The 23,045-nt window shown below is 35.8% G+C and overlaps 2 protein-coding genes across 2 annotated transcripts; one reads left to right on the forward strand and one right to left on the reverse strand.

Moving 5' to 3' along the window:
* Positions 1-411: 411 nt before the first annotated feature.
* Positions 412-2,911, forward strand: LOC104241127 (G2/mitotic-specific cyclin C13-1-like). The gene is made up of 4 exons (XM_009796042.2): positions 412-956; positions 1,519-1,751; positions 1,846-2,317; positions 2,408-2,911. Exons 1-4 carry the CDS (start codon positions 582-584, stop codon positions 2,480-2,482), a joined length of 1,155 nt encoding a protein of 384 aa, XP_009794344.1. The 5' UTR covers positions 412-581; the 3' UTR covers positions 2,483-2,911.
* Positions 2,912-6,535: 3,624 nt separating this feature from the next.
* On the reverse strand, positions 6,536-21,952 carry LOC104241128 (WD40 repeat-containing protein HOS15-like). Its single transcript, XM_009796043.2, has 14 exons — positions 21,760-21,952; positions 15,928-16,073; positions 15,465-15,834; positions 15,217-15,311; positions 15,055-15,101; positions 14,071-14,221; positions 13,888-13,951; positions 11,015-11,173; positions 10,783-10,904; positions 10,046-10,120; positions 9,161-9,214; positions 8,974-9,047; positions 7,343-7,417; positions 6,536-7,104 (listed from the first exon to the last, which is right to left on the reverse strand). Exons 1-14 carry the CDS (start codon positions 21,818-21,820, stop codon positions 6,885-6,887), a joined length of 1,713 nt encoding a protein of 570 aa, XP_009794345.1. The 5' UTR covers positions 21,821-21,952; the 3' UTR covers positions 6,536-6,884.
* Between the last annotated feature and the right edge of the window lie 1,093 nt (positions 21,953-23,045).

Consider the following 23,045-nt stretch of genomic DNA (forward strand, 5'->3'; position numbering starts at 1 on the left):
AAATTAAGTGAATTTTGAAAATTTCGCCAAATACATCTGAACGTCACTTCCCTTTCCTCAAAAAGTTGGTCAATTATCCTAACTCACTAAATAATTTTTTAAGAACATCAATTTTTTCAAAAGAAATTAGCCAAACAAGTTACTCCAATAAGGCTATATAAGTAATGAGTAATGACTACCTTGAATATGGTTAAAAGAAGCGTTACAAAAAGAGTAAAATCACTCTTTTTAGTAGTATATTTAACACTTTTCATTTGAAATCTTAAAAAGGAAATTAGCGCGGTTGAATTCTGTTGGGGCGCGGGCGCGTTTTGTTTTTGCTATAAAAATACAAATATACTAAACAGTTGTAAAATTGATACATTTTGCACTGTTTGGGTACCAGCCGGGGGAGTGGGTGGGAGGGAAAACCACCCAAATTTTACCAAACTTCGAATTTTAAAACAGCCCCCAAAATCCAAACAAACATATTGGCGGCTTATAAACCCAATAAACCTCTCATTTCTTTCCTCTCCAGTTCGTCAAATCTTCAATTCAACTAATTTTCTCTTGCTTTTCTTTGTTAGTTCTTGCAACTACATATGAAGAAGCAAGAGAAAGAGGCAATAATGGCGGATTTAGAAAATTGTGGCAGAGTTACACGGCTAGCCAAGAAAAGGGCAGCAGAGGCTATGGCCTCACATCAACAACAACACCCTAGTAAGAAACGGGTGGTTTTGGGCGAGATTCAGAATTTTTCTAATCTGGGTGTGAGTCAAATTAAGGGTTTGAACACTGAGCCTAAAAAACAACCCAAATCGAAGCAGCAGCAATCTAAGAGGAAACTGAAAAGGGCTGTGACTAGTAAAATTGATAAGGAGGAGTTGAATGTGGATAATGTTGATGCTAATTACGATGACCCTCAGATGTGTAGTGCTTATGTTTCTGATATATATGATTATCTTCGTAAAATGGAGGTTAGTATATTTTTCTTTGAATTAAATTGAGCTCTTTTATTTACTTCATATTGTTATTATGTTTTTGCATTTGATTAATTATGTCTCATATAGCTGACTTGTTTCAGATCAGTAATGTAGTAGTAATTAGATAGTGAGGGTTTATATAGCAAAAATTATATTTTGGGATTAAGGCGTGGTTATTGTTGTTGTTTAGTGACTTAAAAGAAATTGATTTGGTTTCTTCTGCCTTAATTTGTAAAAATAGACATGCTTGAAAATAGGATCTTGGAGATTGAAATGTAGTTACTTTTATGAATTATTTGAATATTGGCTTTTCGATCGATCTAGAAGAATTAACCCAAATAGCTGTCTATCTAATATCTTAAACTTAAAATAGCCAGCACATGTATAATGTATATATAATTCATGTATAATATATGTGTAGTTGTGTATAATTAATGTTTAATCTATGTATATTGACTAGAAAAAGTAAATATTGAATTTGTCTGGCTGTAATGGTGCTCGGTGTTGTGTTTTGTTGAAATTTGGGTTTTGACAAATTTGGTGGTTTTGTGTTCAGATTGAGGAAAAGAGGAGACCTTTGCCTGATTACTTAGAGAAAGTTCAGAAGGATTTGAGCCCAAACATGAGAGGGGTATTAGTCGATTGGCTAGTGGAAGTTGCAGAGGAATACAAGCTACTTTCAGACACTTTATATCTTGCTGTTTCCTACATCGATAGATTCTTATCAACAAATGTCATCACCAGGCAAAAACTTCAGCTTTTGGGTGTTTCGTCAATGCTCATTTCTGCGTAAGTATCTTAGCTTTGCATTGGATTTAACTCCTGGAATTTTGAGTGTTTATGAATTTTGCTCACGAGTGTATTCTGATTTGGTAATTTACAGGAAGTATGAGGAGATTAGTCCACCACATGTTGAAGATTTTTGTTACATAACGGATAACACATATACTAAGGAAGAGGTGGTGAAAATGGAAGCTGATGTGCTTAAAACACTCAACTTTGAGATGGGAAATCCCACAGTGAAAACATTTCTCAGAAGATTTACTGGGGTTGCTCAAGAAGATTATAAAACCCCCAATTTGCAGTTGGAGTTTTTGGGCTATTACCTAGCGGAGTTAAGCATATTGGATTATAGCTGTGTGAAATACGTACCTTCTTTGCTGGCTGCTGCTGTGGTATTCCTTTCGAGGTTTACACTACAACCTAATACACATCCTTGGAGTTTGGCTCTTCAACAATACTCGGGATATAAAGCAGCGGATTTGAAGGAATGTATTCTTATCTTACACGACTTGCAATTAAGTAGAAGAGGAGGCTCTTTAGCGGCTGTGAGGGACAAATATAAGCAGCATAAGGTATTAATCTAAGATGGTCATTGGTTATAATATTGTAGATGCTTTGTTTAATTTGGTTATCTAACTTGACCTGTGAGTTACTTTTTACAGTTTAAGTGTGTGTCATCGTTGACCTCTCCAGTGGAAATACCAGCTTCATTCTTTGAAGATATGAGACAATTGTAAATTAGGCTTCTGCTTGGACATACAATAGGAAGGAGTAGACTGTGTTCTTGGTTTTGCTTAAACTGGATATCTGGCTAATGGTGCTTTAACGATGCTGCGGACATAGTGTTTGTTTTAGTAGATTTTGCAGTCCTCAGATGTATGTGGTGTTAGGATTACTAACTGGTAGTTAGTAAGATAAGTTTGATTAGATTTTGTAGGTCGGTTAGAAACAGAACCATTGAATTGATTGTGAAGTTATTGATTCCATTTACAAGTCTTGTATTCCAGGGATGATGTTTGGTAGTATTTGATACAGAGAAATCAATCATGTAAAAAGCCTGAATAGCTTCAGATAAAAGAACAGATTGCCCAATTAAATCATTGTGTTCATCTACATTAGTATGTGTACCCATCGCAACAACTACTCTTTTCAGGTTTGCCTTTTTTTAGAAGAAAAGAAACTATGTGCATCAGACAACTCTTGGATACTGTGTTATAATTGTATTTGGAAATAATCCAATGAGGATGATAAAGTTACTAAAATGGCGGAAGATTTCAGATTTCTTGTGATCTTACTTCTGCGATAGGTGTAAATTCTACATATTTGGGAGAATCTATATGTTTCAAACCACATAGCTCTTATAAATTTGATCCTTCATTTTGAAACTCCATACTGTTGATACCACTTTGACATTAGGAATCTTTATGATCTAATTTTTTTTATCCTATACTATGGAATTGCATGATATTAATCCTTCATTTTGAAAGTCATGAAGCTCTGTTCATTTCATGGATCTTTTTCATGAAATGAACTTGTTCGGAAAAGTCATACATACAGCTACAAAAGCAAACACATTGAATAAAAAATGAAAAATTCATAAGTTACTCCCTAAGCTTGTTCAGAAAACTCATTTATAAACTTTAATTTTACGGGCGACTTATTACTCACTATTCTTGTTTAAAGTGGAGCTAATACCACCTCCGAACATATTTAACCAGTTTCATGGCCTGCGGATGTTACATGCATCGACATCATTTTTTCTTGTTTTCTTCTATTTTTTCACATTTTTCTTTTTTACAAAATATTTTTTTTTTGTTTAGTTGGGTTATTGTTTGAAAGTGTCTATAAAAAATATGCTCTAAACCGTCATGTGGTGTAAAATTCCTTTTGTGATTTTATTTTTGTTTAGAAAGCACAAATTTTTTATTATTAAAAAATGCCTATTTTTGAGTAAAAATAATTTAGAACTTTTTATTAAACTACTCAAATCTTCATATTAATAAATAACCTTTTTATAACAAGATCCAAGATAATATATTACAAACACATGCCAACTTGTAAATATGAACTAATCATTACCAATATAAATAATAATATTGGTATCAAATTTTGTTGTAACTTAAAGGCTTTATATCTTGTAGAAATATTTCACTATAAACAAAAAGTACGAAGAAAAAAGGCGACATTAACTTTTTTCATGCGTGTATATGTCTATGTCATTTATTAAAAATTGACATTAGGACATTAATTTATTGTGTTGCCCTTGTAACTGAGGGTCTCATATTCACTACCTTAACCTATGTTAAAATATAAGTTTAAAGAAAGTCAACAATTTGATAAATCAATCATAAACAAGACCAAGGCAACAAAGTATCTTAAAGATTCGAGACTCACCTTTGACAATATTTGTTGCTGACATTTTACTAGCTAGCCAATTGATAGTCCCATAATTTTGATAGATAAAATGCGGAATACAAGAGGTGTTAGTTGAAGCACTTCTTCGCCCCTTTCATGCAATTTTACGGTTACGACAAAGCAACCACCTATTTAAAATAATTTATGTGCTTATAGCCTTGTATTGATCAACCTCTTAACAAGCATTTTATCCAAAAATTGAACCACAGCGCGCAATTTCAATCTTCTTTAATTTTACCTCAATTGAGGATTCTGCTAGGGCAAATACCCTGATCCATCTTTCATCCTTTATTAATCCATCGATTGGAACATCTTCACTCTACTCTCCAATTCAAGCAACATCTCCAACTGAAGGTTCTGCTGGGTCAATACCCAAATCGTTGTTCATATCGACTTCCATCTTTCGTCCCCCATTGATCCATCAATGATTGTAACATCTTGCTCTTCCAAATGACAAAGCAACCACCTATTTAAAATAATTAATGAGCTTATACTGATCAACATATTAACAAGCATTTTATCCAAAAATTGAAACACAACGTGCAACTTCATATTCTTCTTTAATTTCAAATATCACCCCAAATCAGATACATGTTCTTGATCAACAATTGGGAGAGACAGAGTATCATTTTGGACGATTTCCTCAAGATTTTCGTCACATTGAAGATTCAAATCCTCAATTACTTACTACAAAAATTTGAATTCGAAAACCTCTAGTATTTTTTCCCTTCTTTTCGGCAGTGTTTTCGTGGATACCCCATTTATATATTGTACTAACAAAAACGGATTTTAGGTTAAACCATTGGATGTGATAGGAAAGTAAAATAAAATAACATATATTTATTTATTAATAAATGCACTAATCGGTCTGAGTAAAAAGAAAAAAAAAAGCTTCGTTTCATTTTCCTCTTTGTTTATTGATGTTCTTAAATTCTTTGTTTGTTTATTTTGACCTTTTAATTTAGTTTTAAACACAAATCCTACCAAACTACCAAGGCTGCCACTATAATTGTTCGGTTTTATGGATTTCATGGCATTCTGAAAGACCGAATTCATTTTTCGTTAAATTTTACTATTTTCAGCTCAATATTATTCCTATAAGAGTTTGTTTAGTCGAAATGATCCCTTATGTTCGAGTGTAGAGTTTTGATCTTTTATTGCCCTAAAAATACCATCCGGAGCACTTATCATTAGCTCTGCAAAATCTGAGGAATTAATCCCAGTACACACTACCACCACCAGTACACCAAAGGGAATTAAGATTGCGACAGAAATACTAAAACTTCACGTGCTTTAGTCAGCTGGATATAACTAAACAGCAAGAGCTATTAAAATAGGTATTACGTAGTCATTAGTAATGTGAACAATTCACAAGGCGTGATTGGGTGCTCATTGAAAATGTCAAATGTTGCAAATTGGAAGCCACCATTTAACAGCCAGTAGTGGACATGAGAGCTAAGACTTTGTTGCCCAAAATCTCTAAAGCCCCAATTGAGAAATATCGTGTCATGTGCCTATTCACCTTGTACACAAAGACGTAGCAAATATTAGACACGAAACTTACGTCCAAACCAACTGGAATGGCGAAACTAAGACTGCAATCTCCCTGCATTTTATCAATAAATCATACCTAGTTCCTTTTCAATTTCTGGCAAATAGTCGTAATTCATTGCCATGAATTCACATTATTGGGAAAATGGGGAACTTTCGTAGATTTATGCAATGGAACAAGACAATGCCTTATAATTTTTCCGCATTTTTATATTCCAAATTTTTTATCCTTCACAACGTGATCGCATAATATTGAAAGTTGTAACGCTCCGCTCATTTCATGGATTTTTTCAGGTTCCATATTAAAAGAAGTCGGGTACCCAACACATTTTATAAATTTCGACCCCCCTTGCGCTGTGAGAGGTGCTTTTTCAAGATACTGCCTCGTTTTCCTACTAAGTACCAAGAACACCACACAGTATATGAATATAAGAAAATAATTTTTTGGAATTTGACGAAACTTTTTCGTGTTTCTAGTTAAATTATTTTATTTCACATTTCTCGTTAAATCAACAGCTACATGTTGCAAAAATTGATGCTAGCAAACTTAAAAGATCCCACAAGTAGGTTCTAAGGTAATATGTACACAAAACTTACCCCTACCTTATGAAGGTAAAGAGAATATTTCTATAAACCCTCAGCTCAAAAGATCAAAACTATATTTAAGATACTATTTTAAACCTATTCTATTTTTATTTTTTCCATTCTCTGTTACTCAAATACCAAACCCAGTTTGTTGTACGAGTGTGTGCACTATTTTAGCCGTGTCTCATAGTCATAGAGTTTGCAATAGAGGACGGGAAGTAACAAAAAGAACATCAACCTGATACTAGGGGGACAATGAAATTAAACAACTCAATGTCAGCATTTGAGCAACAAATAAATCATAACAGTGCGGTCACTGCCACTGCAGCTTCCTCACTTCAACGCAGTGCAACAGTCAGTAATTACAGTTTCAGCTCTGCCAAAACCTAAACCTACGTCAGTGCCATAATACTTACCTGCACTATCTACAATGTACTCCAAATATGATTTGTTGAATATTCAGTTTGTCCTACAATTGTACATACGTCCAAGGAGAGTTCTGTCACAAATTAAGGTATTACTTGTTCCAAGTGCTTAAACGATCTCGACCATCTTCAACATTATCTTTGCCTGTTTGTTCCACAACATCTATATCCGAACATCAAAGACACAGACCACATTGTCCGCAAAACAAGCAGCAACCTTGTTGCCTTCCTTGTTCCAGCAAACTTCAAAGATTCCACCATTTCCACTGTAAGTTTTTATGATCTTGGCCTCTTTCACAGACCATATGTTCAAGCATCTATCCAATGACCCGGTTGCCAAGTACTCGCTGTTTGGACTAAATGCAACAGAATACACGGGATCCCTGGGTATACAATGGAAAAAGCCCCAATAAATACTAACAAAAATCCCAGTCACACATAACAAGAACAATAGAAATATTTAAAGATGTACTAACTATCTTTGCTTTTGACGATTCTAATAACTGCTTTTGTTAAAGCAGCAATGACTTCTTCTATGAGACCTTTTAGAAGGTTCAATCACCTCAACACCTTTTTTTCCGAAAAAGACATAAAAAGCAACTGCATAATTACAGCCATTACCTATGGCCATTCAGACTGTGAAGGAGACGGCCAAGTTCTACATCCCATAGCTTCACTGTGGAGTCAAAAGAGGCACTACAGAGGAAATTAAAAGTTCAGCAAAAAGAATAGGCACATAGAATTATAATAATTAGAAGATAAAAGAATAGGCACATCGAATCAAAAAGAATTATAAGATTTGAGTACAACAAAATAAGGTATTCATTGTCTGATGCCCGGATTATCCCCTTGGAGGTGAAGGATTATAGAACATCAAGCACACTTGACAAACGCAAGTTATTTCATAGACAATGTTAAAAATGTCACTAAATGAAGACATATTGATCTTAAATTACAGGGCAGCACTAGTAAAGAAAGAATAGGAACCAATAACAGAATTTCTAATGTGCGGAGATCATGTCTCTGGAGACATTGCAGCTCTATGAAATATAAGAAGTGTAGAGAGAATTACGGGGAAGCTATCTCTCAACTTCCCCCAACTTTTAAAAAATAAAAATAAAAATTAGTCGATCAATCAAGTATACTTCAATCCCAAACTAGTCAGGGTCGGCTATCTGATAATTGCCAGAAGATTCCGACCACTGGCACATTTCTTTCCAATACTAAATAATTGCCTTTTAAGGAGTGGAAAAATAAGAGTAGGATTGATCTTAATTCGAAGGCTATGTCGATGACGATAGGGTTGGTTCAACTGCTTGGATCGCTACCTTGCCATTTTCACCATTAAAGCATTGAGAGAAATACAAGCGTCAAATGGTAAAGTGATAGTGTGATACGTTATATTTGCCATGGATGAGCAAAAACAACCTACGATAAGAGGAGGAATGACGCTTAAAGCAATAATTGTCACTTTGTTAGTTTCTCTAGATCACCAAAACTAAGTCCACATATAAAACTACCATCCCTTAGACCCACATCAGTTAGATATAGAGTCTGTTTGACTAAGCTTATAAGCTAGTCAAACTGGCTTATAAGCACCTTTTGGCTTATCTACGCGTTTGATAAACACCCAAAGTGCTTATAAACCAAGAGCTTATAAACTAAAATCAGCCATAAGTCATAAGTTGGTCACCCCCAACTTATGGGCTTTTCAGCTTATAAGCACTTTTAGTTTGACCAACATTTTTACGGGGTTATCCTTAATAATATTTTCTAATTCAGAAAATACTTTTCCCAAAATAAATTTCCCGACTTTCTCTTCATCCCATATTCGTTGCTAATTCTTTTATTTACAAAGAAATATTTTAATTTATAATCTTCTGAAAAAATTCAAGGGTATTTTAGTCATTTTAACATAGGAATAACTTATCAACACTTTTTTATCAAACACATCAACTGCTTATTATTAGTTTCAACACTTCTATCCAAACACATAAATGCTTATTTTAAAAATCAGCTCAGCGCTTAAAATGCTTTTCAGCATTTCAAACTTATCAGCTATTTACAATCAACTAATCCAAATGGGCTTATAATAATAGAACTAGATCTGGTAGAAAGAAGAGCCTTGAAGTTACCACCACGTGCCAGACCATTATGGTAGAAGCAGCAGGTCATCCAACGTATGACCTGTGGCAATATGTAGGATTGTAGCCTACTTCCGTACCCTCAATGTAATGGTGCAGAGTATTTACCTGGCCAGCAACAATTGTTGATTTGGGTTGCTCGTACCAGGGCCAGTTGGACTCCATCGGATGGTATAGATCTCCTAAAAGATTAATACTGTAAAAACACTGATCTCTGATCTGATTAAGCGAATAAAACAAAAACAGAAAAAGAGGAATAACTCAGTATATATGTATATAAACTTAAATGCTGCACCTTGGCATGTTCTTTGAAATCATGCACGCAGGCATCTTGTTTCACGCTCCATATCTGCACAACCAGATGAGAGTTATCGACCAATTTCACAGAGCATCAATTGAAGGTGATTTTTCGAAACAACATATTTGAAATACTATCTTAAAGGAAGTGAAGCTATAAATCAACTTTCACTTAGTCTCTTCCTTGATTACCAATTATTTCTAATTAATCAGAACCTGGAGTTCTGGAATGCGTTTGAACTAGATATTTTTTTGAACTAGCTTAGGATTACTGATTTAGTATTCCAGAATCTAGGTTGAAATGGATTTTTCTACATTAAAGCAGTTAAGCACCACACCTTCTTTCTTTTTTTCCATCAGAGGTTAAGGGTGTACGACAAAGTACGGACATGTGGGAAATTTAGAGTATCCCAAGTTTTACAGAATTAATTTGTCCTAAAAAACAAATTGAGTAGTGGAGAGAAACAGGCCCAAAATGGAGCAGCCAACTAGTCTTGGATTGAGGTGTAATTGTTGTTGTAAGAGGTTAAGGGTGATAATTAAAGCTTATTGATTATCAGAAAACAAATTTATCACGTTCTTTGCAAGACCTAGTTAAGCATGAATTTGTTTACAGATGCAAGACTTCACACAACTATTTGAATATGTTCTATCAATCAGGACCTCCCAAGAGAGAAATAACTGACAGGAGCAGAATTATCAGAAGGGAGAACAAGGAATAGTATGTATTTGTATCAGCTAATCTGTAATGACTAAATTCAGAGTTTAGGGAACTACACGAGGGTAATTAGTGCAGACAACACAACCAGACTGTCCTAATCAGTGCTTTTCTGAAACCTGTGGAGTTGCTATTAATTTAAGGAAAGAGTATGTTAGCAATTACCTTAGCCGTGGTGTCATCAGAGCACGATGCCAACAAGGAGCCTGAGGGGTCCCACTTGATTGCATTGACTTCACTCTGCAATCACAAAGATAAGATCTTTTAGTAATGCTCATAAAAAGAGGACACCATAATTTTACTTATTATTTATCATGCTAAAGTTTTGCATCTGAATGGGACTTATCACAAAATAGTTGGTATGATCTAGAACACAAAAGATTAGAACTACAGCTTTCAACTTATAGGGTGAAATTCCAAAAAGATGAAAAAGAAACGACTGTCCGAACAATTGTCGTGCACAGTTGCATGATAATACAAATGCTTGAGAAATCATCATGCAGTCAAACCATTAGTTTTCATGGCCAGAGAAAGGGGTCAAAAGATTCTTTAGCCAATCATCTCACTACCATATGTTTACCTACAAGTTACAACCTCACAGGCATCGAGATACAATGAATACAAGTTGTATCTTAATAATCAGGTATTCAACCAAGGCAACAGAGGTAAATATGTTTTACGATATGTTCACAATTAGACTTTCCCTTTGACACATTTTAAGAGCATTTTATGATGTGATGAGCATAAGCCTCAAGAGAGTTAATATGTCCACCCCTGTGCCTCCCAGAGGTGCACAGTAGACCAGCTCCAATATAATATTTACAGGCAATTGGTAACCAATCAATAACCACATATGGAACAATTTTCCTACCAAAAAGGAAAAAAGAGTACTGGAGCATCACCTGATGTCCTGAGAAAGTTTTGACAGGCCGACTCTCTCCAACTTTACAAACGTAAATCATGTTATCAGTGGAGCAGGTTGCAAAGGAATTGTTGTTTCGCCAATCAACATCAAGAGTCGGAGCTGGAATATAGTTATATATCAATAATGAGAAATAAGAAACAGAAGAAATCAAAGTGAGTAATGGAAAAAAAGCTTAGGAGCATAGTTAAATCAGAACAAAGGAAAAGCACCTGAATGAAATTCAAACTGCTGCTTCCATTCGCCTGACTTTACATCCCACACAATGGCAGTTTTGTCTACACTACCACTAAGGAGATAATCACCTTTCTTATTCCACTTCAACGAGAAGATAGGCCCTTTATGTTTGATTAGAGTATTTACCAGTTCCCCTGGATATGAAGTGACTCGTGAGATCGATCATGAATACCAGCATATAAGTTTGGTGCCATAAGATACTATCATACTACAGATGCCGCAAACAATTAGCAAGGAAAGACCTAAACAGAAGTTAATTTTTTGACAAAAGAATCCAGTTTGATATCTTTTAACAAGTTCTGAATGGACGGAACCATGAGACACAAAGGAAAAAACAAGTCGAAATTGGACCACACACCATGATTATGCACCACTTACAACTTGTAGAAGAAAGAGATTTCTGCAAATGCTTTTTTAATCAGGTGGGCAAAGACTTAGATTAACATTTCGGATTAAGTTGCAGACCCCTTTGAAAGAGAATTAGCTTATTGTTCAGCAAACCAGTATGAATCTGCTATACTTGCCGGAGGAGATGGCCTTCGGCTCACACAGCATGACATATATTGAAGCCGTAACTATAATAATCTCATCAGTTATTGATCTTCCAGGAAACTCATTCATTTCTTCATTTTCTTCGGCCATTTTTGGGCTGCATATGAAGGACACTCAAAGATGTTGAGACAAGGAGGTCTACTGTTAAGAGTCTAGGCCAATTCATCAAAGGGTGTAGCCCAGAATAAGCATACACCCTTCACAGTTTTTTCTAGTAGGAGCAGTGTTGCCCAGATCCTTCGAATTCCTTGCCAGTTGCCACACCCATGTTGATCCAAAAGACTTGGGTGTGGGTGTGGGTGAGGATCCACACTGGAATTGATCGTCCTAACTTTTTGGCCAAAAGTGCTTTTTTTTGACCAAAAGTGCTTTTGAGCAGAAGCAGAAGCGGTTTTTTAGAAGCAGAAAAAAGTAACTTCTCCCCAAAAGCACTTTTGAGAAAAATACACTTAGAAAACTTTTTAAAAACTTGGCCAAATACTAATTGGTGCTCAAAAGTGTTTTTCAAATTAATTAGTCAAACACAAACAAACTGCTTCTCACCAAAAGTACTTTTTGAAAAACACTTTTCAAAATAAATTAATTTGAGAAGCTTGGCCAAACAGGCTATTAGATGCTTTGACTACATCTATGGCCAAGAAGTAAAGGTTGATTAGATATTTGCTTTAAAGATGGTTTATGGCACACACACACACACATTGCTATATGAGGTAAACTTATGAATAAAATATTAAGTTTTACCAAGAATTTAATTATACTAGCTTTGATTTAATAACTTCAATAAAAATTTCAAAATATATACTTATATATGTTGCAATATATATTAATGGTTGTCTCTTAACGCTAGTACCCATACTTCTATTTGTATCTCTGAAATCCTATGATTTAGGTGATGACTAATCCGACTTCTAGATCCACACTCGTATCCGAGCACATACTGTAGGAGGCTTCCACAGCTTCCCTCAAGAAGCCAGTGAAGTGCTTGCCAACAATTGCTCAAATGACTTGACATTGATAAGAATATTGCTATTTGTCAATGCCACACTAATCTCTAGTAATCTCTTTAACTTTTATAAAGGTGATACCTAGATCAACTTGCGCCTACCTCGCTATTCTACTAGGTACCTGCTACCTTATAGGGTAACCTTGTCACCAAGACTTAGGCAGAGAAGGAGAAATCACCTCGCATTTTTGGGCCTCTGGTTGGATGTAAACCTTGGACTTATATGACTTTCATTCCACTTTATTCACCACTAGACCACACCCCTGGATGCATTGGCAAGCTCCTGATCCATATCACTTTCTGGTCTTAAAAGAGGTTCACATCTCTCTCAAATTTGAAACTAATGTGCAGGATGCTACCTCTTAATGAGTAGCACAAGGCAGATGGTTTTTTTGAGCCTGTCCCCTACCTTAAAAAACAGACTTGGTTACCTAGTAGGAATCGAGCTTGTGACGGGAACTACGACACATCTCACTTATGCTACCTATGGCGTTAAACCAAGGCCCTAGGGCCAAGTTACGCAGCTGCTGTAGCTAGTATCTAGCTGCAGCTATCCTTTCATTGGCCTCCAGTAACCCCTCCTGATGCAGATCATCTTTTTGGTCTTATAGGCGATTCACGGCTCTCTCAATTTTGGAGACTGATATGCAGGAGGCTACCTTCCAATGAGTAGGCATAAGTTAGGCAGCCGCTGTAGCTAGTATGTTATTCAAACTACCCTTTCAAGGTAATAGATATTTGAAATTCTATGAAGGTTGTTGGATGATAAAAGGGTTCTCTCACATGCTTATTAGAATTGAAACCATGATGCCTCATAGTCCTTCAGGGGGGAAAATTTGCAGGCCTTCCTGAAAGCTGTGTATTAGGATTCTGATAAGGCTTGCCTCTAGAAAGGGAAGTTGAATAAGAACAGGAGAAATGAGGGATGAACGGCATTGAAATTGAGTACGGTAGTAACGTGATTTCAAAAAGATCGATCCTTCATATGAAAATGCTACCAATTTCAGAAAGGTTACAGCCTTTTAGATTCAACTATATAAGTTATCATGCATATTGTAGTACAGTTCGAAAAATTATGTATCTTGCAGATGATGTGAAGTAGCACCCTCTTGGTGCTACAACAATAAACTACTTTACTTCTTCTCCAAAAAAATAAAAAGATCATACAACATAGGTTTCCCTGCCACACAATGGTGTACTCATACATTCAATATCTTCAGTACCAACTTATCTGTTGCATTTTCCGATACCCCATTGTTCAAAAACAGAAAGTGTTAAAACAAGATAGCTTACCATCTCGGTTCCAGATTCTAGCTTGACCATCATAAGAACCCGTTGCTAGTAGGTTTCCCTCGCCCTACACAGGGAAGAAGTCATAAGTACAAGATTTAATAAGAATGTACATGAGCACTGGCAATTCATAAGACATGCAGAAAAGAAAAAAGAGAAGCCAACAATAATCTCCAAAATACTTACGTTCCACTCGAGTGTTGTGACATCCTTGCTTTTCTCGTTTGTTCGACCTTTAAAATGCTTCAATACCATGACATCTACAGGCCCATTTTGCATACGAGAATGACAAGGACCATCTCCAATTGTCCAAATTCTAGCAGTAGAATCTCCAGATCTGAGTTGAGGATTTCATATAATTAGCAATAAGAAAAGGTAATCCTAAAAGTAAATGTATCACCGGTCTGGCCCTATAGATGTAAGCCTACCCTGTTCAAGATTTTGGTTTTTAGCATGTCACACTGTTCAAGATTTTGGTTTTTAGTATGTCACACTGTTCGAGATTTTGGTTTTCAGACTATTCTAGATTTAGGTGTAATACAATCTCATTTTTAAATGAATTATTTGCTTAAATGTTGATATTATTAACTGCAAACATTCAAGTCAATGCTGGCATTCCAGTGACAAATTCAATGTACAACTTAAAGCAACTCCTCCATGTAAAAAAGCACATGCAGTCAAGCAGGATTTCTTAGAAGACAAATGGTTGTCTCTGCAAATATCTTCAACCATCTTGGTATGGCACATTCCTCGTATCTCCATTCAAGATAGCAATGATATATTTATTTCCTTATTCAACAGAAAGCCCTGCTGATCAGATAGTATCTCCTTATCCTACTAAGCTCATAGACGGTGATTACTTCTGGGGCATACATTTCTCACTTGGACGAAATCCTTTTAAGTTGTTTCTATGGTATGCCTTACCCCTAAGGTGTGGTGTTTTGCTGTTTAGACTATAAACAAGGTTACCTACTCCCCCCAAGAAGACTACATAACAATAAAGTCTAAAGCAGTCAAGGAGGGCAATAAGTTTCACCTATCTTGGAAAAGAATAATGACCATTTCCAAAGTGCTAAAGCTCAACGAATAATACGAGGTAGGGGTATAGAAATGAAATATCACTGGACTCCTATAGAAGAGCAGCATCAAAAGAGATATTAATGTGCTAACCCAGATGCAAGAAGTGAACCGTCTGGACTCCAGGCACATGCAAAAACCTGTGATAAGTTTGAGAACAACACAATATTGTCATGCTAATACCAACAATATTTACCAAATTAAAAATTGAGAATAATACTAATTTGAGAAGCTGTAGATTATATTTAATCATACCTCGGATGTATGGCCTTCCAAAACCATTACATCAGAACTCGGGATTTCACATGGCAGCGAGGTAGAGCTTGTGCAAACCTCCATTGGCTCTGGATCTGTTTTGCAGCTCCAGAAAGTCAAGTGATTAAGAATTTTATGCTTTATAATGTGATTAACAAAATTCAAACCAAATGTATCAGATGCATGCATATTCCAGGATGGCTTGCAGCTGTAAAGTTCATAAAGATTAGGATATTGAGATTTAATACCTGCAGTCTTTCCATTCTCCTCATGTCTGACAACATCTTTATCTCCATTGGCTTTCGCGTCCATGAGATCCTCACGTGGTTTTTCTTTGTCCTTATTTTTCTCTCTCTCCTTATCCTTCTCAATCTTCTCTCTCTCCTGATCTCGATCTTGCTCTTTTTCCTTCAATTGTTTTTCCTTCGCCCTTTCTCTAGCAGGTTCTCGTCCATGCTCCCTCTCATGGACGTTGTTATCCTTGTCTTTTCCCCTAGGTTTATCTTGCCGAAGCTTTTCCTTTTTTTCTTTTATTATTTTTTGCAGCTCATATACATCCTTCGTGATAAGATCAATGGGTTGTAAGAACTGGAAGTCTTCATCCATATCTGTGTCATCCTGCATGCCTTATTTATTATCAGTCAGTTTGAAGTTCTAAAAAGAGCTTGGACTCGGGACTCAAATGACAAGCATCACGAATTTTGCACTTACATTGCTCAAATTTGCTTCCAATTCAAGATACTGAATTCCCTTTTGTAGAAAGGTAACCAGAGCACCAGGGGGAACTAAATTTCCATCTATTGTGCTCTTATTAATCCCCGCCTCATATCCTAAAGCAAATGCTGAATGCGTAAACCCTGTAAAGCAGTCAGAAACAAGGAGATTCAAGATTGATAGCAAAAACAATAAGGAGTGGTGACTAAGAATATGAAAACAGAAAAATTTAAGAGAATTTTAACTGAGAATGGATAAATAGACAGAACCAAATAAGAGTGATCACCTAATAGACCTAAAACATAAAAGGGTTCATTTAACCAAATATGTCCATCACAGCAACAATTTTACAAGGAATGTATATTTGATTAATTTAATAAAATCACAAAAAAATTGAATGACAATCAAACTCATGGAATTATTGTCCCTAAAGGAGAAGGAAGAGGAGACCCAAGAAAAAGGATCAACTGACACAACACTATTTCATTAGCAACTACTTTGCTTCTACACCCAAGGAGGGCCGTTCAAAATCGAACCGTAACTGTTAATCGGACCGATGGCTTATTCGCTTATTGGTATCAGGTTATCGGGGTAACAGTTGGTGAAAGGATTGAGATTTTATAATTAACGGCTTAACGATTTGGGAGCGGTTTACTCAATTTTCTTATTGGATAAACCATTAACCCGTTAAGAATTTTTATATTTACATATACATATCTTTAATTATGCCCATTAACTATATGTGGAACTACCACCTCTTAAGACTTCAAAAGGATTTTATATATAAACACACCACCTAGATGTACATGCTTGATTGTATATAAGTTTTCGATCAGTTTGACCGGTTTTCAATCTTTCCTTTTTTTTTGACATAAAAAAGTTAGCTATGCAACCAAAAGAAATCGGGGTAACAGTTGGTGAAAGGATTGAGATTTTATAATTAACGGCTTAACGATTTGGGAGCGGTTTATCTCAATTTTCTTATTGGATAAACCGTTAACCCGTTAAGAATTTTTATATTTACATATACATATCTTTAATTATGCCCATTAACTATATGTGGAACTACCACCTCTGAAGACTTCAAAAGGATTTATATATAAACACACCACCTAGATGTACATGCTTGATTGTATATAAGTTTTCGATAAGTTTGACCGGTTTTCAATCTTTCCTTTTTTTTTTTGACATAAAAAAGTTAGCTATGCAACCAAAAGAAATACTTATAAAGTTATAAAAAAAAAAATATACTTATAATAAGTGCATTAATGCAGTACAAACTACAAAGTGTTTGACAGACTATCATATAGCAACAACAGATGGTAACAAGCTTGGTAAACTAAAGTGCAGTACATACTAACAAGGTAGTCGAGACACTTTATCAGGCTTGGCCGTTTGGTATTCACAAGACTAGAATTGTTCAAAAAATTTCTATTTGGTTTAGCCAATAAACCACCCGATAATCGTTAATCTGATACCAATCTGCCAGTTGTCTTATTGGATGGCTAGCGGATTACTACACTTATAATCCAATAACGGATAAGCCGAACCGATAAGCGTAATTATCCGCCTGATAAGCACCCTTACAAGGGTGCGACTTAGTGGTCAATGAAATGCGTTAAGTAGCATGAAGTCTCAAGTTCAAATCCTACCGGAGGCAAAACTACTTGATGATTTTCTCTCATCTGTCCATGCCTCAATGGATAGAATTATATGATACATGTACTAGTGGGAGGTAGCAGGTACCCCATGGAATTAGTCGAGGTGCTCGCGGGACCGAACACCACGATTATCCCAAAAAAACTACTTTGCTTCTAAATGAATAACATAACATGCACATGAACATGAAGTACTCTATTGAGCCTAGAAAATTTACATCGAACAGAAACTATTCTCAAAGGAACATGTCCAAATCAAACGAGAAAGATATAATCTCAATTAGCCATCCAATTTTTAGCTTGTTAAAATAACCACCCTCAACTAATTGATATTATGTAGAAAACAATATGTGGTTTGGCCATAATTCACATTGGATGAAGCAGAATTTTTGTGCTAGGTTAGAAATATCCTTTTCAAACACATTCGCGGTGAAACCTCCAATCTACCGAAACATTTATTAATAAAGGTGTGCAAAACAATCATAAATTGAAAGCTAACATCAAACTCGTTAGTTAACAAGAAGTTTGCCTTTCTCAGGGAATAAGATCCATCACATATCAAATCACTTGAAAGTGCCACAAAAAAGGAACAACCTGATGCACAAATCATGCCGCATTCACAGAGGTTTCGGGGAAGGGCTGTAAATAACCTACCCTAATGCAAGCTTTTGAAAGTGCCACAAAATTACAAATTGTTCTATCCTGCATTTGCTTGAAGCCATATAAACATCGTCTCATTGTTCTATCTCTTCCTTTGATAACAAAAAGAAGAAACTGAGCATGCAAGCTTCCTTGAAAACTAACAGACCCTTTTGGTGAGCAAAGGAAGTCATGTTCATCCTTTTGATCGAAAATGACTTCCTTGTGGAAAATAGGGAAAATAGCAATTTTCGTCCTTGTGATATGACTAATTTCTAGTTTCGGTCCCTGTGATATTCAACTAAGCAATTTTAACCTTCAATCAAATGAAGTGGGTGATTCTAGCCCAATCACTAATGAAATTTGATTGAGAAAAACAACATGTTAATACAACAAGGGGCAATTTAGGTATAATAGTTAAAATATTTTTAAATAACCTAATTCTGTTTGAAAAGGTTAAATATCTTCCCATGACATCTTCCCCAAAGGTGGAACTGAACGGAGCTACTCAATCGTCGGAATCACGAATACACATTGCCACCTCGTCTGGCCTTACAAACTACACCTTCATTATTTCTACTTTCGTTCTCCTTAGCCAACAACTAAATTGCCATGCACCCTCCATTTGTAAGAAACAAGTTCAGATGTGCAAATATACAACATCCGTCCGATAAGTCAGTGAAATAATAAAGTTTTAACAACAAAATCAGCTTGATCGGAGCCTGTATAGAAAGATTGAAATTGAAAAAACTGCAAGAATCCTCGCTCGAACTGAGCAAAAATTGAGAAGAGAACTCGAAATTTGACAAAATCGAAGGGAAAAAACACTCTAATAAGAAATTAGCCATGAGTTTCCTCTTGAGGTTTCATCAAATTTAGTTAAGCGTTGCATATTGATTCAAGCAAAAAGAGCATTTAAAGACTAAAAATTTAGAAAAGAAACGTATGGTTCATAGGTAAATGTACAGGTTCATGGTGTTATCACGTGAATTTGCAATGACTAATGATCTAGACTCGATATTCATGTAGCTTGCCACGTGAGTCTGTAATAATGAACCTGAATATTATTTTTGTACAACTAAGAATGCGTTATGTACAATCAAATTGAAAACAGTAACCTCTAAGCCAAAGAGTAATATGCATAATATTCAAATCACCCTTCCTAGTAGTAGATTTTCTGTTAAAGACCTTTCGCTTCCATTAGTGAGGGACTAAAATCCCTCACTTTCTTTAACTGAAGGTTAAATGCACTAAGTCAAATATTATAGGGATCAAAACTGGAATAACACAATAATACAGGGATAAATAATGTTATTATGACTTTCGTCATGCCAAGTAGGGTAGAAGGTTAGTAGATAAACGGGAGTGTCTCCTTTCCATGTTGGTAGCATTAGTATTATAGCCCGTTTGGCCAAGCTGCAAAAATCAACTTATTTTGAGAAGTACTTTTTCTCAAAAGTGCTTTTCTCAAAAGTACTTTTGGTGAGAAGCCGTTTGTGTTTGGCTAATTAATTTTAAAAGCACTTCTGAATAGCAATTAGTGTTTGGCCAAACTTTAAAAAACTGCTTTTAAGTGTATTTTTCTCAAAAGCGCTTCTTAAAAAAGTGTTTTTGGAAAGAAACTACTTTTTTCTACTTCTTCAAAACTGCTTCTACTTCTCCTCAAAAACACTTTTTTTCCTTTCAAAAGCTTGACCAAACACCTTAATTTTAGAAAAAAGCCCTTTTTTTTGGATGACCGAGAAATCCGTCTGGGGCCGATCCTTTGGACCAGCCCCAGCCTTCAAAACTCGGTGGATAATGGGTCCGCCCCTCTACCCTTACAACAACAACAACAACAACGACCCAGTATAATCCCACAAGTGGGGTCTGGGGAGGGTAATATGTACGCAGACCTTACCCCTACCCCGAAGGGTAGGGAGGCTGTTTCCAGGAGACCCTCGGCTCAAAAAACAATAGGAGATGATATATTAGTACCATAAAAATGCGTAATAAAAATAACAACAATATATAAGAGATATGAAATATGAAATATAGGATATTAAATACGAAAATACGAAAATACGAAATAGATGGCTGGTATAGTACAACTAGAAGGTAAAGCCCTGCCTCAATAGACGACCAATGACATTCCTAGTCTAACTCCTAACTGGATAGTCTCCCTCTATTGTGTTGTAGAAATATTCACACTCTCCCCTAACCTACAACCCTAATGCTCGACCTCCATAAATCCCTATCAAGGGCCATGTCCTCAGTAATCCTAAGTCGTGTCATGTCATGTCTGATCACCTCTCCCCAATACTTCTTAGGTCTCCCTCTACCTCTCCGCATGCCCACTACAGCCAGTCGCTCACACCTCCTCACCGGTGCATCAGTGCTCCTCCTCTGAATGTGCCCGAACCATCTGAGTCTCACTTCCCTCTACCCTTCTCCACTTAAATACTAGGCTTTGCTTTGCATGGTGTGGGGGCTTGAACCCATTACCTAAGACACAAATCCACCACCCTTTGCCACTTGAACTAGGCCCTGGGGGCTAGAAAAAAAGCACTTTTGACCCAAAAAAAGTGCTTCCGCCTCAAAAGAAGCTTGGCCAAACAGGCTATTAATCTCTCATTTTCATACCTTCTTATCCATACGTTTCTTTTACTATATGTTGATCCTTTCGCTTCGATTATTCTATGACTCTGTCACCTTATCACCTTATCTGATTGCTGATACTACTTGTTGTGTTTGCTTCCTTTACTTTTACATTGAGTCGAGGGTCTACCGGAAATAGCATCTCTACCCTCACAAGGTAGGGGTAAGGTCTTCATACACTCTACTCCCCATACCCCACTTTGTGAGATAATACAGGTTTTTTTGTTGTTGTTGTTGTTGACTTCCAAAAACACACATAGGGATAGATCTTTCCTTATAGCTTCTCAATAGTTATAATTAGAAAAATATAAATTACTCAAGTCCGATTCACTCCTCAAATTGTTCAAATTGCATTCCATAAGCAACACAAGCCAAACAAGTTGGCAAGGAGGGTAATGTAAACAAGTGTTCAAGAACAAAACCAGGCAAAACATAACCTAACCTATAAACCTAGTTGAACGTGAAGTTCAAAATCCAAAAAATATAATTCATGAGGAAACAATGGTGGGTCAACAAAATTAGTGACATAAAGTCAAATTCTTTTTTTTTTGTTTATAGTACTTATACAAGAAAACAGTTCACAACAAAAAATTGATAGTAATATTAAATGGGTAATTCAAGTTAATACAATATTAATCATGTGTTTGAAATATATATTACTTTGGATCTTGTGGTAAAAAATATTCATTAACATAAAAAATTAAGTAATTCAATTCAAAGTTCTAATAAAGATTTTGTACTTTTTTGCCTCCGAATTTCAATATTGTCTAAGTCAAAATAACATAAGAAAATATATCTTTTGGGGCCCCAAAATATCGGGGCCTAAAGCAAAGGCTTCACTAGGAGCCAACCTTTTGAGGTAGCAATTATTAATTGAACCCTAAGAAGGACATACCTGATTCTTGAAGGTACCGGAAAACGAGGTAGTTCAGCTCCGATGAGGTAATAGAGATCATCCTTGCGACTCGACGCCGGCGAAAACAAACACCATGTGCTTTGTCTCCCGAGAGTAGTGAAAACGAAAAAGAGGCTCTGTGTGTGTGTGAGAGAGAGAGACGTTATTATAATTAGATGTGTTTTTCTGCACCAAAGGTCATCGTCATCGTTTAGAATTAGGAATCAACTGTAAATACCGAAATGACTATAATACCCTCGGTGTGCAGGCCTTTTTTGGGTTATTAAATTTGGGCCGCCCAGCCCATTAATATGGTTTAGTTTTTTTTTTTTAATTCCTATACAGTTTTCCAAACTTTATTAACAAAAATGTTCACGTTTAGTTATTTACCCGACCTAAAAAACTCTTACCTACAAAATATATACATTTGTTTAAACTAGAATCCTTTCTGTGGTAATCTTCCTTATTTAGACGCGGGAATCTGGGATCGCGTATTTTTCTTCAGAGATTTTACCAACGCAATCATCGCACCTTAATCAAGCCATTGTATTTGTAGATTCTTACTATCACGACGATTCCTTTGATAATCAAGTTCTATTCTTTGATTTTCTTTGGGTTTTCATAAACGAAGATTTTGAAAAAAAATTGCAAACAATTAGCTACAATTGTAGTGAATTTTGCGACATAATGTCAAAATTAGCGATTATGCTCCAGCTAAATGATCACTGGGATAGCGTTGGGAGATGCAAAGACTTTGATGTTGATGGAATTGTAGTCAGTGAAGATTCAAATTATAGTCAATTGAATTCGGAAATTGTAGAGCATCTAATAATCGATACCTCCGCAAAAATCATCGAAATCAAATATACTGTCAACGAACGTTGTCCACCAATGAAAATTCGGAACGATATAGGAATTCGAATATATATGGAGACAAAAAAGGAAAACAAAAGCTTAGGAATGTATTTGTTGTGTATAACAATGCGTGATTTCGATTTGGAATACAGTATCTCAAATTCGAGCACAATTGCAGGTTTGCTCTATTTTTTCAGTGCTGATGTTGTGTCGATTTCACGTGTTCTACAATTTACTACAACTTATCTACAATAATACTACACAACAAATGTAGTTCAACTGTTATGCCTCTTCAAGTATTCTGTCAAAATACTGAACACATTAATATACACAGGTCTGAATTGTAGATTCTTTTAATTGAGTGTAGGTTCATCTGATTATCGTATGTCTTCGTGGTACAATTGTCAAAGAATTGTAACACTATTGGATAA

Source organism: Nicotiana sylvestris, chromosome 4, assembly GCF_000393655.2.
Source record: "Nicotiana sylvestris chromosome 4, ASM39365v2, whole genome shotgun sequence".
NCBI lineage: Eukaryota > Viridiplantae > Streptophyta > Magnoliopsida > Solanales > Solanaceae > Nicotiana > Nicotiana sylvestris.

Bases quoted from the DNA above. Each gene is read 5' to 3' on its own strand.
- LOC104241127 (XM_009796042.2), top strand. From the start codon at position 582: ATGAAGAAGCAAGAGAAAGAGGCAATAATGGCGGATTTAGAAAATTGT. The intron at 957-1,518 runs GTTAGTATATTT...TTTTGTGTTCAG, and splicing joins ATTATCTTCGTAAAATGGAG to ATTGAGGAAAAGAGGAGACC. The intron at 2,318-2,407 runs GTATTAATCTAA...TACTTTTTACAG, and splicing joins ACAAATATAAGCAGCATAAG to TTTAAGTGTGTGTCATCGTT.
- LOC104241128 (XM_009796043.2), bottom strand. From the start codon at position 21,820: ATGATCTCTATTACCTCATCGGAGCTGAACTACCTCGTTTTCCGGTAC. The intron at 15,835-15,927 runs GTAAGTGCAAAA...TAAGGCATGCAG, and splicing joins TGGAAGCAAATTTGAGCAAT to GATGACACAGATATGGATGA. The intron at 10,121-10,782 runs GTGATGCTCCAG...TTGTGATTGCAG, and splicing joins AAACTTTCTCAGGACATCAG to AGTGAAGTCAATGCAATCAA.